Source organism: Globicephala melas, chromosome 7 (genome assembly GCF_963455315.2).
Source record: "Globicephala melas chromosome 7, mGloMel1.2, whole genome shotgun sequence".
Classification (NCBI taxonomy): domain Eukaryota; kingdom Metazoa; phylum Chordata; class Mammalia; order Artiodactyla; family Delphinidae; genus Globicephala; species Globicephala melas.
This window is the reverse complement of record NC_083320.1, coordinates 19,306,511-19,320,104: the sequence shown is the minus strand read 5'-3', so window position 1 is coordinate 19,320,104 and position 13,594 is coordinate 19,306,511. Positions and strand designations below refer to the sequence as shown.

Below are 13,594 nucleotides of genomic sequence, written 5' to 3'. Positions count from 1 at the left end.
CATGAGAATTCACTGGGTTTCTGGACTGTGAGTCCAAACAAGAGAGGAGAAGGGATGAAGGGTGCACCAGTACTGCCCTTGAACCTGCAAACCTGCACTGGAAAAGCTTAGGTTCCGGAGGCCCCTCCCCACCCCACCCCCTGCCAGCCTCCCTGTAGAGGAGAGAATGGCTCACTGGTAAGCTCTTAGTTGGCATTTCTGGGTAAACTTAAACATGCTCACTGTAAAGCTTGGTTACTAAGTCTTGGCTGTGGCCAAGAAGCTTGCAGGACAGTGACAGGCACTTTATAATGTGTTTTCTGGTGAAGTCTTTTATCTTGAATAATGTATAACGTTTCCCCAAATGTGTTTCATGGTGTGTGTGGTTCTGCAGGTCATTGTGGGTCTAATGCAAACAACTGGGCAGTTTCTTTCTCACACAAGAGCCCAATAGCCTGGCATTCCACAAAACTCACTGTGGGAGATGCTTACCTAATAAACAGGACAGAGCCTAGCAAGGTATCCTGCTGTCCCCACTGATCCCTAAAATACAATTGGTTCAGAAAGTTGGCTTGGTGAAGAAAAGAACTTTAGGGGCACCTGAAATGGTCTAAGGGTGACCCTAATGGTTTCTACCTTTTTGCTTTCCCTTTTGTCTCCATCAAGTTCAGTGTGTTTCAAACTGGTTTGAGACTGTTAATGAATTGTGAAATGTCCTGACATTTTTATTTCCTAAACTATTGTGAGATAATTGTACATTCACTGCAGTTGTAAGAAATAGTACAGAAATTCTGTAGTACAATATCACAGCCAGGAAGTTGACACTGACACAGTCCCAGCCTTGCTCAGACTTCACCAGTTTTGCATACACTCATTTGTGTGTGTGTGTGTGTGTGTGTGTTGTGTCTTCCGTGCATTTTTTTTCACGTGTGACTTCATCAACGTTTTTTAAAAATAGAGTAGTATATATATACTAATCAGAATGCGTCACTCCTATTAAGGGTAAGTACTGATTTAGTTATAGACATGTTGACTAGATTGTAAAAATGTCTTTTTACTGTGGGTCATGATCAGATTTAAAAGCAACAGGTCATTTCGTTATCCTGGCTTCGTTTCACTCAGGATCAGTTACGTTCCCATCCCCTCAACAAATATGTGCCCGGGAGAGTGCTGTCCCCTTGGTGGGGCTGACCATGACTTTCAGTGGAGAGAGTTCACCACATCGAGTCTTCCCAGTGTTTTCCTGGGATGTGGCGCCTCATCACCTACTTCTGGTGGATGGAAAACTGGGCTAAATTAGATCTATTGAGAGACAGTGACATAGAAGTGTTCTGTACCCCAGGAGCTATTGAAGGGGTTTGCAAGGGTAATTTTGGCCAGAAGTTGTTTTTGCTCTCCTGCTGACTTCAGAACATAACTCCTTAGTAAGTTGGAACTCACTGTATTTTGCCAATAATGGGGATCAGACTTCTGAAAAGTGCTGTAAATGGCAAAACCAGAGTTGCTTAGAAAATATGGAGTTAGGAGAAAAAGAGGCATTAAATATTTTTTAATAAACCCTAAGGAATTGTCTTAATTCCAAGACTTTGTCAGCATAAAAACCCATGCTGGTGAAAACCCCTCTCCAGACATGCTCCTTTGTCTTCATCTGTTTCCAGGGCACAGTTAACTCTTTCTCAAGGACCCTCCGTCCCCTTTGTGGACAAAGGCACACTGTAACTTCAGCCAAAGCCCATAGAATTGTAGGAGGAGGGAGGTCTCAAGCTGAGGGTCAGCATGCTGAGAGGATGTGGGTAACGAGAAACGGGATCTAGTCTCAATTGCTGCTAATTTGCTGCCTTACCCTAAAGGTCCATACCTGGGAGGTATAGATGAGCTGGGATATAAGCTGGAGAGGTGGAAGCAGTGTTGAAGACAGACCTGGGTTTGAATCCATGTTGCACCACTTAGTAGCTATGTGACTGGGTAAATTTCTTAACCTGAGCCCCGATGGCCTCATCTTTGGACATGACACCACCTATTTCACAGGGCTCTTAAAAAGGCATAGAGAACAGATGATAAGTGCCTATCACATTGTAGGCATTTATAATGCCTATAATTATCATTGATAACACCGTCTAATAAATCTTAGTTACATTCTTGTACTCTAAGAGGATCAGAGTGGCAGGACTGCTGAGAAGCCAAGTCCAGCATAAACCAAGGTCGCTCTGCATTGGGGTTTTTCAGGTCCTCACCAAAAACGGTGATATTTTTCACTGTTTGGTGGCCCTCAAACTGCCGCGTGGGGTGAGAAGGGTGTTAGTGGGAAGCTCCAAGTCTGGATAAAGTGCGACCTGGGCAAGCTAAGAACCAGGAGCTTGATGGAAAAGCAAATAAGACTGTAACAGGAAGTGGAGGTGTGGAACCAGAGGACATGAAGCTGAAGCCAGGAAGAGGAAGTAATGCCAGCTGCTGCGTCAGCCCTTCTACCCAGAGCTGATACCTGACAGTTACCATTTCAGTTCCCTTCAGTCTCATTCGCAGTAGGCCTGAGGGACCCTCGTCCCAGCAGCTACAGAGACCTAAGACCAAAGCCTGGGTCGGCTCTGGGGGCCATTTTGAATTCAATGCTTCCCCCTTCTGGGGATTGCTAAAAGCACTGCAGTTTGTGTGACTCCGAGGGAGGCTTGAAGAATCTGTCGTAGCCCTGACAGGAAGGACCAGAGTTTCCTCTGCCCATATAGCTGACTTTAAAGACTTCCTGAAGCCAGGATCCTGGCCAGACTTGGTCACAGGACTGTCCCCAGAGCCCTTCAGAGGCTCCCAAGGGCTCATCAGCCGGAGCCTATGGGGAGCCACCCAGGGCAGACAGGAAAATTTCCAGGAGAATGGGGTGCACGAAGGAGACCCAGGTGGATCTCCTGCCACAGTCCAGACTGGACACCATGATACAGGCTCTACCTGAGAGGACAACGGGGACTGAGGTGGGGAACTCTAGGGCCCACAGATCCGCTGGATGGAGCATCTGAAAACTGTCTGCACCAGAGCCCTCTTGTGGGCGAAGGAGAGAAGGCTGGGGATGAGTCAGTCCCAGGGACTGATGGAACAGAGAGGAACTAAGTGATCCAATAAGGAGGAAACAGGGCTGAGCTGAGGACAGAACCCAGGCTCCCCGGCTCTGGCTCCCGAACTTGTTCTCCTTTACACGTCATCCCACACAGTGTTTAGACAGAGTAGCGAAGAAGAAACACAGACATCTTGGATCCTGCAGGGAGGAGGCCAGGGCTGGGAACAGAAGGAGGTCTGTTTATTCCTGGCAATCCAACATGAGACGCCCCACTCCCACTTCTGTCAAGGCCCCAGGGTGAACTCTCCCAGAGCCTCTGACTTCTGCACCGCCAGATAGCATGGGGCCGAGAGCGTCCACTGGAATGCAGCATCCTCCCACCCACCAGCTCCCTTGAGGATGGGTTTGAGGCTGGGTGCTTTCCTCTTCCCAGTTTTTGTCCCAACAGAGGTCCTTCTCTCCAGGACTCCTGACTGCTGTGCAGGGTTGGCAGAGCTAGACCTCTCAGGCCTCCAGCCCTTCAGGCCCAGGTCTCACCGAGACAGCACAGAAAACCCCTTGCTCCATCTACAAGGAGCGTTTTCTAACGTCTAAACTCCAGCTTTCTCGCTGCAGCTTTAGCCTGTTCCCTCCCACTTCAGGCGTCAAGAGAGAGTAACTGCTTGTCTCCCTCGCCCCAAAGCCTCACTTGACACAAGCTGGAAATTGGGTCTTCCTAGCCTTGAACTTGCCCTTCCTCTCACTCTGCCTAGTTTCTTGTGTTTCCCTGTGGAATGAAAGTGTCATTCCCCTCTTGCTTTGCACAGGCTCTCTATCAGCCTTTCTCAATGGAATTCTCAGAGGGGACAGGTGGCTGGAGGGAAGGGATGTGCAGAGAAGGCCAGAAATCCCTTTCATTGTGTGCTTCTGTGCTGAGCACTGACCCAAGTCCTTATCACACGCTTTTTTTTTTTGGCTGCACCGGGCAGCATGCAGGATCCCAACGGCGAGGGATCCAACCTGTGTCCCCTGCAGTGGAAGCGCAGAGTCTTAACTGCTAGACTGCCAAAGTCCCCCACACATTTTCTCATATAGTCTCACAAGAGGTGAATACAATATGAGCCCCATTTTGCAGATGAGGAAATTAATGTAAGAGAACTTTAATAACTTACTCGTTTAAACAGCCAAAAAATAGGATCCAAAAAGGATTCTGAGATTTAAACCCAGGCTTTCGATTCCAGCACTGGCTCATGCCTCTTAGTCGTCATGGAGGAGGGAGGAAGGGAATCACTGGTTGAGAACCCTCCCCCATTAGGTGTCAGGTACTGGGATGTATGCAGTTACATGTTATCCCATGGTATTCCCCACAACAACAGTGACAGGTGGTTTTCCTTGTTTCCATTTTACAGGTGAGAAAATTGAGGCCCAGAGGTAGCTTGCCCCAAGTCACAACCCCAGAGCTATTTGTGCCTCATAGCCCAGAACTTGACTCACAAAGTAGTTGAGAAAAGTGTGGAATGACCCCAGATTCTGGAAGGCAAGCCTGGCTTTATAAGCTGAAATTCCCTACCAGGTGATAGGAAGGGCAGGCAGTGAAGATTCTCATATTCCAAACATCCCCCACCACCACCACCATCAGACACACACCACTATGCGGACTGGCACTGTCAGCTGGCTTGGCCACTCCAGGGGTTTAAGGCTCATAAAATGTAAATATATGAGCTGGGAAGTGGAGAAGGTAGACTAAATCATTGTTCACTAGCTGGAATGCATTTCTCAGATTAGCTAAGCAGTAGCGGGCCAGAGGGCTCCAAGCTGGGTGACCTGCCTTGGTGGCAAGCTATGGCCAGTGGCTGGAGAGGGGGCCACTGGTACAGGAGGGTAAGGAGGGGGCACTGGAGAAAGGGGAGGAAGGCCTCCCAGTACTGCAGCTCAGGGTGTGCCAGGTCCCACCCCCCAGAGGCGGGGCCAGGCTGATCCCCGCCAGCCTCAGCTCCATCCCTCCAGGAACCCAGGCGAGGGCAGAGCCAGGGAGAGCAGTGGAGAGCCGGGGCCCTGCTGTCCTCGCACAGTGGAGGTACCATGCCCTCACCGGTCAGGACACCAGACATCGCCAGAAGCCCTGCAGCGCTGGCTGCGACAACTCCCTGACACTCAGGAAAGCCCAGGCTGGGGGAGCAACACCTGTCCCTCACAGCCATGTGAGTACCTACCCCCTCTCCCCCTTCCACACCCGGCCCCCGGGGCCACACCTGGAGACCTCGATCCCAGATCTTGCAGAGGCCATTGCACGCAGCCTGAGCCACCAGAGCCTCCGGGTTGTGCAGGTCACACAGCCAGCACACCCATAAGACTGCTGGGAAGTCGCCCCGGCAGCCGACCCTGCGTTTCTCGCTGGTCTGTTGGAGGTAGGGTGGGAGACTCACTCCAGCGAAGAGCTGGGAGCTCCAGCCCATGACTCCAGAGTCCAGGATTGAAGTTACGGACTCTGAGGTCTCCTGGGGTTTAATAAAGTTGACAGTGCAGGGATGAAGGGGAACAGAAACTGGAGGGCCGCTGGAGAGGCAAAGATGTTCCCAGCGGACGGCACTGGGGGAGGTTGAGGAAGAAGAAACAGAAGCTGAGGGTAAAGGGGTGCAGCAGCTTGGGGGGACCTGAGGGGAGCTGGGGATAGAAGGGGCAACATCTCCTGCGCTCAGGGTGGCCGTGGGGCCCTCTAATCCTCTGACCCGGGGGAGGGGGCAGGTAGGAATCCTTTCCCTCTTGACTTTAATCCTAGCAACAGCGGCTGCTCCCGTTGACAGAAGCAGGAGTTCCCACAGGGCCCAGGACCCCTCCCCTGTCCCCCATCCCTATGATGTGGCAGTGGGGACAGGGCATGGGAGGACTGGGACAGGTCAGAGCCACAGAGAGGCCAGGCCCTGCCCAGCGGCTCCTCCTCCCTCTCTGGGCTCGCTTCAGCCCTCTGCCGCCGGCATCTGCACATTCACTGCCAACCCTCCCCCCTCCCAGCAACTCCTCCCCTCCTCCAGTTCCCAGGAAAGGCCCTGTTGCTAGAGAGGTCGGGACGCGTCAAGTTTATGGGCTGGAAGTCCTGCCCGGAGGCTGCTCACTGAGGTGTAACTGGTGACAAGGCGGATGGAGGGGAGGTGCAAGGGACCAGGCAACCCCTTGCTGCCACCCATTGCCCTGGCCTCATCACTAACTCAGTGAGCCCTGCCTCAGGGTGACTTCTGCCCCTACCTGCACCCCGAATCCTTAGCAACCTACCACCTCTTAATGCACGGGTGCCCACGAGCCTGCGAGCATCTGAAGACAAGGACCGCCCTCCTTCATTTAGCACCCACCCCGAGTCCCTTGTCCCGGCTCTGGCCCCAGCCCGAAGGAGGCCATCAACTGTTGGCTGGCCAGAGGACCACTACACACCAGCCAGACCCTATCCTATCCTGTCAGCTAATTTGTTAGATGCCTCACCCGGTGGAGGCAGGGATGGTCAAAATGCTTTGGGGATGGGTGGGTCCACTTTTCAGCCTAAACAGAGGCATAAACACAGCTGCCCAGAGAGGACCAGACAGATAACAGAAATGGGCCGACGGGGCTGGGTGGGGACTGTGGGAGCTGTCTGAAGGCAGCCACAACTCAACTCCAGCTGGTTGCTATCATACAGGCAGGACCTGATTTTTTTTAAGCCCCAAATATGAATTTTTATGTAAATTTTAATTGGCAATTCATTGGGGGGAAAATGTGTATCAGCAAACAGGATATGGCCCACAGTCTGTTGGTCTGCGACCTCTGGATTAATGTGCAGCCTTGCCGAGCAGACAGTGACCTGCAGCCCCATCTTCCGTCTAGGCACGCCCGCTGCTGCTCCAGGTCTCCCCCGTCCCCAGGCCCAAGATGACACCCAACAGCACCAGGGAGATGCCCAGCCCCATTCCCGCAGGGGCCCTGGGGCTCTCCCTGGCCCTGGCAAGCCTCATCGTCGCTGCCAACCTGTTCCTGGCCCTGGGCATCGCCAGGGACCACCGCCTGCGCGGCCCACCCGCTGGCTGCTTCTTCCTGAGCCTGCTGCTGGCCGGGCTGCTCACCGGGCTGGCGCTGCCCGTGCTGCCAGGCCTATGGAACCAGAGCCGCCGAGGCTACTGGTCCTGCCTCTTCCTCTACTTGGCTCCCAATTTCTCCTTCCTCTCCCTGCTTGCCAACCTCCTGCTGGTGCACGGAGAGCGCTACATGGCAGTGCTGCGGCCTCTGCGGCCCCGCGGGAGCACCAGGATGGCCCTGCTCCTCACCTGGGCTGGCCCCCTGCTCTTTGCCAGCCTGCCTGCCCTGGGCTGGAACCACTGGGCCCCTGGGGCCAACTGCAGCTCCCAGGCTGTCTTCCCAGCCCCCTACCTCTACCTCGAAGTCTATGGGGTCCTGCTGCCCGCCGTGGGCGCTGCCGCCCTTCTCTCGGTCCACGTGCTGGCCACCGCCCGCCGTCAGCTGCAGGACATCCGCCGGCTGGAGCGGGCCGTGTGCCGCGGCGCGCCCTCGGCCCTGGCCCGCGCCCTCACCTGGCGGCAGGCCAGGGCACAGGCTGGAGCCACGTTGCTCTTCGGGCTGTGCTGGGGGCCCTACGTGGCCACCCTGCTCCTCTCCGTCCTGGCCTATGAGCAGCGCCCGCCGCTGGGGCCCGGAACTCTGCTGTCCCTCATCTCCCTGGGCAGCGCCAGTGCGGCGGCCGTGCCCGTGGCCATGGGGCTGGGTGATCAGCGCTACACGGCCCCCTGGAGGGCGGCCGCCCAGAAGTGGCTCCAGGTGCTGCGGGGAAGACCCCAGGGCAGTCCTGGACCCAGCCCCGCCTACCACACCAGCAACCAAAGCAGCATGGACCTCGACTTGAACTAGGGGAGGGGCCCCTGCTCGTTCCTACTAGAAGCATCCGTCCATCTTGGCCACCAAGCCCATCTCCACTTATCCCCGCACCTCTGGATCAGAGACCCTGCCCCTATACGACCCCACCCTGACTGAATAAAGCTCCCCTGGCTCCCAGCTGTGGTTATCTCATTCCACATCTTAGCAAGGGAGGGACAGGCGAGCAGCTGCGGAAAGAACCTAGAGGATCCAGGGAGATTCCAGTTCCAGACAGGCAGGCAGCTAGCTGTAGGTGAGGATGCTGCTGCCTGAGGGGGTGAGCTGAGGCACCTTGAGATCCAGCAGATGTGGCAGGGAGCCTCACCCCAACACGCCCCTCACTGGTTCCTCCTCGTGTCCGGCCACCACGAAATCCACACAGACACGTCTCTGGGAAGTATATTTTATTTACATTTTTAAAATCTGTTAACTAATATCTCTTCCTCCTTTCCGCCCCCAGAGACTTGGGAAGGGAAAGAGCGGGAACTTCGAAGACCTACTCCCCACATACAAATACACACCCCCATGGCTCACACCAGCAAAGGAAGTGAAAGAGAAAGAGGTCTGAACCTCCCTCTGAAGGGCGTGCCAGGTCTGGGCGAGGACTACGAGGGAGAGGGCGGGAAGGAGGGGCCCGAGGGGTGGGACTCTTAAGAAAGGGACAGAGAGGGGGCAAGTCAGTTTGAAGTGGTTGGAAAGTGAGTCCGAGGCCCGTCCCCTCCTCTTCCCTCCTACCCTACCGCCTCTGCTGATGGGGATCTCTGTGCCCCCTCCACACCAGACACAAAGCAGAGGCTGCAGCTGTTAGCGGTCAGGCCTCTGGACACAAAATACTTTTGCTTTGTGGTCTCCTGACGTGGTCACCACCAGGGAGGCATCTCTGTGGACAGAAGACACAGCTGGGAGGGACTGGAAGACCTCGGGGCCACCCCAGGCCCACCACCCAGGGGCCCTCTGGGGACCTCCTGCAGCTCATCCTCAACTCCAGACCCCTAGTGCCTGGCGCTGGGCGGACCCACACCCAGTGAACACGCCTGAAGCCAGCAACCGGCAAGGGGATCAGAGGAGAGCCGCCCGCATGGGGGAAGGGGTCCCAGCCCCTGCGCCCAGGGGATGAGATGTGAGGCCGCACCGTCAACGGAAGATGACTCCCGCAGGCCTGCCAGCTCTCCTGCCTCACAGGCAGGCCCAGGCCTTGGGGCCCAGCTGCCCCCTACACCCTAAGGACCCTGTGACACCCCCATGGGCTATTCCCACCTTCCAAACACACAGAGACCCCAGCCCTTGCCCAATTCACTTACTTGCTGAGAGCAAAGTCCAGGATCTCGGCTGTGTGGCCCCGGTAGTCAGTAAGCAGGCGGCCGGTCCGAGCGTCCCAGAGGCGCACAATGCCATCCAGGCTGCAAGTGTAAACCACGGCGGTGCCTGCCTCCCACAGCAGCTGCACGATGCCCGACTGCAGCAGGGTACGGCAGAAGCGGCGTGCGGTCAGGGGCGGGAGAGCTGACAGGCATCTGCTCCCACCTCTCAAGGAAGGAGGGAGGGACTATGGGCCATAGAGAAGGACCAGACAGGAGCCAGGTCTGGGGCAGACGCTCCCAGAGACCTGGGATTCCCATGGCCGTGGCCATGGCTCCAGGCTGCCTGTACCTGGTGCTGACACTGGTGCCTGAGGGTCTGCGTAGACAGGTCATAGATGGCCAAGGTCCCATCCAGGTAGCCAACAGCTGCCAGAGGCATCCTGGGCAGAGGAGAGTATCACGACAGCTCGTGGAGGGACCTGGACTCGGGGTCCCCCAGCCCAGGCCCCCTCCCCCAAGCCCCCTGCTCTCGTGTCAGGCTGAGGCCCCGCTCACACTCACACACTGCAAAAGCCCAAGGACTCCACGGAGTTGGACTCGCTCTCCTCCCCTTCTCCCAGATTGGGCTGGGAGGCCACGGTCTCGGGTCTGAAAACGCCCACCACCTATGAGCCAGGGGAGAGGATCAGAGAAGAGCCTGGAAACATGGTCCTCTATTAAGAGAAGAAAGGCAGTGGGGCAAGGAGGCTGGGTGAAGAATAAGAGACAAAGGGGAGGAGACGCGGAAAGCGGAGGCCCCAGAGCCAGGCTCCAGGTCCCACTCACCTTGCCGGTGGTGGCACTGACCAGCTTGGCCTGGCAGTCCACAGAGCCAGTGAGGATCAGGCTGCCGTCCTGGTTGGTGGCAACACAGGTCAGAGGGCCTTGGTGACCCTCGGTCCCTAGGATGAAGCAGAGGAGTAAGTCGGATTTCATCCTGTCCCAGGTCTCAGCCCCTGCCCCACAAAGGCCTAGGTTAACACCTTCCCCACCCCAGATACCTTTTAGTACATGGATAGAGTTTCCCTGCTTCAGGTCCCAAACCCGGATGGTACCATCTTCATAGCCGACCACAGCTCGCTTCCCTAAAGGGCCAGAGATGGAGATGAGGAGAGAAGAACAGATAGCACACTCAGACACATCAGCAGGGGAGGGAAGGGATGGGGGCAAGGAAGTGAGGGAACACACAGCGCCCCAGGGAAGACCCAGTCCCAGGTGGAAAGGGGGAGCTGTCTGCTCTGGGGCCTGGGAGGTCAGTGCTCCCAAGAGCAGGCCTCAGAGTTTGCTGGCGGTGGCCCAGGAGGGAGCCAGGGAGACGCGTAACCCTGGTCCCCACCTCTCTGCACTCAGGAAAGCTGCTCTCACCATCAGGGAGGACTCGGCCACAGGTGGCTGGGCAGTTGGGGCCCTGGAAGGTCTTGCAGTCACCATTCGGGACCTTCCACATCCAGGTGTTGCCGTCAGCCGTGCCCGCCAGTAGGACAGGTGCCCGAGAGTGCCACTCCATCCACTGGGCAGAGACAAAGGCTCAAGAGGGAGGCCCCTCACCCCATCTCACCTAGGAGTCTGCCCCATGAGGTCTGCCAAGTTTTCCCCGCTTCTGAGTCAGCAGGGACATCCCAGGGAATGGGCCTAGACATTCTTGCTGTACTCTGGGGGTGTACCGGCTCAGAGCTGGCTTGGTCTGCTCAAGGTGGCACGGACCCCCAGGGTCTCACCCCTCCCCCGGCCCTCAGAGTTGAATCCCACTCTGATGATCTCACCTCCAGATCTCCTGCTTCAAAGGACCAGACCTCCTCCTTGGTGTCCACCTGCCACACTTTTAAGAGGCCACTCATGTCCCCTGTGGCCACCAGGGTAGAGTCGTGGCTGAAAGCAGCACAGGTCACAGAGTCTTTGTGGCCTGCAGAGAAGCGTGGGCAGGAAGAGAAGAGAGCATCAGCGTACCTGGTGCTGGGGACACGGGACCCAGGTATCTGGCCCCCAGAAAGGACCAGCTGGGAAAAAAAAGGATGGGTCCAAACTCAGAAAAACTCAGAAAAAAGGATGGGTCCAAACTCAGAGCTGCTCCAGAAGCCAACATCCCCATGTCTCCCCAGGGGAGACACTGCTGGCCCCCCACTCAACCATGTATAGCCCAGGCCTATGTCTTCCCCATTCTGTCCGTTCCACATCTCTGCCTGAAATACTCACAGCCTCCTTCCTGCCCCAACTCTCCTTCACTAGTGTCACCTCCTCCCAGGCCTTTCCCTGACTCCCTCCCTCAGCCAATCAGTGCCTCCCTCCCCTATGCCCACAACAGACCATTTTATTCTTTGGGGCCCTCAGGCCAAGTATAGAGCTGGCAAAACGGGAGTCCATAAATGGCTATTGGAGGCACAACCGCTGCAGGCCAGCCCCCTAAGACCTCCAAAGGGGCAGGACCTCACCCAGGCCCGCTCACCTGCACACTCAAAGAGCAGTTCCCCATCGCTGAGCCTCCACACAAAGGCTTTGTCATCTTCGCCCCCTGTCACTGCCAAGGTGTTGGTCTTGGGGTCCAGGCTCACACAGAACACAGATGCTGTCCCAAGAGATACTCCATGAGTAAGGAGACAGGGCTCCCACCCAGGATTCTGTCCTTCGGGACCTTTGGGAAGCCCACCCCCTTCCACCCAAAGTAACACTTCTTTCCTCCTGGAAAAGAAGGGCGCATCCAAGTTCTTCTAAGTTTCAAGCATCAGGTTGTTGGAGAAATCCCTCCCCAAGCTTGCCGAACTCTAAGTCCTTCTCCAGGACAGATCCCCCTTCAGTGCTGTTCCCTTCACCACCCCACACTGATGCCATGGACAAGAGAAAGGTACATGTGCAGCGCTTACAATTCTCAGCATGGGATGCCACCAGTCTGGGGTCTGAGTGAGGAAAGCGTCATGTTACTGGTTCCTTATTAAGAGCTAATATTTAAGAGGATTATCTAAAACATGCTCCAAAAGGTACTATTACCTGTAATTCACAATAAAAGAACTTTTACCGGTGACAACTTTTTAAAAGGAAACTAAAACCCAGAGACTTTAATAAAGATCATAAACAGACGAGTAGCTGGGATAGGATTTGAACCCAAGTGTCTCAACTGACTCCAGGAGCCAAGCTCTCCTCCATTCCATCATACTGCCCCCCTACCTGTGAGCTCCTCCAGGGCAAGGCCAGCATTTTTCCACCGCTGTGTCCCTCATAATGCTCCCGACACAGCGGATGGCTGATGCTCAAATGCCCACCTGGACTGCGTTTACGATGGATCTCCTCAGAGACCTACCCGAGTGCAATGCAAAGGTGACTTCGCTATCGTCTGGGCCCTCCATGCTGCCGACCACCCCTTCCTGGGGTTCCAGAACCCAGCCCTCCTCATTGCCATCTTCCTCTTCCTCTTCCTCAAAGTCCACATCTTCCATCTCCTGGGCCAGATCGTCTGCTTTGGGGAGAGGGTTAAAAGATGGGGTTCGGCAGGCGGTAAGAGGGATAGGAAGTGCGGGGAGGCTGGGGTGGTCGTGTGGCAAGAGGGCAAGGTGAGGTCAGACAGAAGGGGTGAAGCGGCAGGGGGAGGGGGCGTATGGGACGGAGGACAGGAGAGGTCTGTGGACCTGGGGTTGGCCAGGAACCGTGTGGGAAGGGAGGAGCGAGGGAATGATGGGAAGGGGGGGTGTGTGAGGGGAAGGGCCAGGGGAGGCGTCAGAGGAACCCCCACCCCGGCCAGGCCTGAGAACTAAGTGTGGGGTTGGGGGAGAGGGGAAGGGCGAAGGAGGTCGGTAGGAATGACCGGTGGGGTGGCGGGTGGTGGGGTGGGGGTGGGGTGGGGAGAGAGAGAAGCAGGGGTCAAAGGCCAGTGGTGAGCGCCTCCTGTCCCGTGGCCCGAGAATCGGCAGCTCTCACCCGGGTCCGGCGGACCGGGATCCAGTTCTACCACCTCGATAATCTCTTCATCACCATGGAAGCTTAGGGTCTCCAGTGGAGGGGTGTCAGCGGTCGCCCCGCTTTCCGATTCGGACTCCATGCGGCGCAAGCGGCGAACCCACTTCTCTGGGCCCAAACGCCTCCCAGAGTCTGCTCTGCGCGACGACGCGGAACTCGAGCCCCTCCTCCCGGGAGGAAGTAGGCGTAGGCGACTCCCCGGCAGGGAGAGCGACGGCCTCTCGACCAATAGAGAAGGGGGTGGGCTGGCTTAACCACCAATCACAGGGCAGAGTTGGGAGACGGAGCCGGGGCGTGGAGAGGAGAACCCAACTCCGCCCGACCTGACTCCGCCCCCAACAGGAGGGCAACAAGCGAGCGTGCGCGCCTCCGGGGTATCTCCTGGGAATAGAAGTTCTCCCGGGTCTGTTCC

At 56.3% G+C, this 13,594-nt stretch overlaps 2 protein-coding genes across 3 annotated transcripts; one reads left to right on the top strand and one right to left on the bottom strand.

Moving 5' to 3' along the window:
* The first annotated feature begins 5,049 nt into the window (after positions 1-5,049).
* Positions 5,050-7,891, top strand: GPBAR1 (G protein-coupled bile acid receptor 1). The gene is made up of 2 exons (XM_030850587.2): positions 5,050-5,205; positions 6,857-7,891. Exon 2 carries the CDS (start codon positions 6,902-6,904, stop codon positions 7,889-7,891), a length of 990 nt encoding a protein of 329 aa, XP_030706447.1. The 5' UTR covers positions 5,050-5,205; positions 6,857-6,901.
* A 393-nt stretch (positions 7,892-8,284) lies between these two features.
* On the bottom strand, positions 8,285-13,357 carry AAMP (angio associated migratory cell protein). Of its 2 annotated transcripts, none has more exons than XM_030850090.3 (11): positions 13,144-13,357; positions 12,530-12,685; positions 11,681-11,800; positions 11,001-11,140; positions 10,603-10,747; positions 10,239-10,322; positions 10,024-10,139; positions 9,760-9,863; positions 9,548-9,638; positions 9,199-9,353; positions 8,285-8,777 (listed from the first exon to the last, which is right to left on the bottom strand). In XM_030850090.3, exons 1-11 carry the CDS (start codon positions 13,262-13,264, stop codon positions 8,702-8,704), a joined length of 1,308 nt encoding a protein of 435 aa, XP_030705950.1. In that variant the 5' UTR covers positions 13,265-13,357; the 3' UTR covers positions 8,285-8,701. The 2 variants fall into 2 exon arrangements, with proteins under 2 accessions (XP_030705950.1, XP_030706019.1); XM_030850159.3 differs by having other exon boundaries at positions 12,530-12,682; positions 13,144-13,354.
* Between the last annotated feature and the right edge of the window lie 237 nt (positions 13,358-13,594).

Excerpts from the sequence above, each read along its gene's own strand:
- GPBAR1 (XM_030850587.2), top strand. The coding sequence starts at position 6,902 with ATGACACCCAACAGCACCAGGGAGATGCCCAGCCCCATTCCCGCAGGG.
- AAMP (XM_030850090.3), bottom strand. The coding sequence starts at position 13,264 with ATGGAGTCCGAATCGGAAAGCGGGGCGACCGCTGACACCCCTCCACTG. Across the intron at positions 10,323-10,602 it reads TGGCCGAGTCCTCCCTGATG|GGAAGCGAGCTGTGGTCGGC; the intron begins GTGAGAGCAGCT and ends CTGGCCCTTTAG. Across the intron at positions 9,864-10,023 it reads TCAGTGCCACCACCGGCAAG|GTGGTGGGCGTTTTCAGACC; the intron begins GTGAGTGGGACC and ends CCTGGCTCATAG.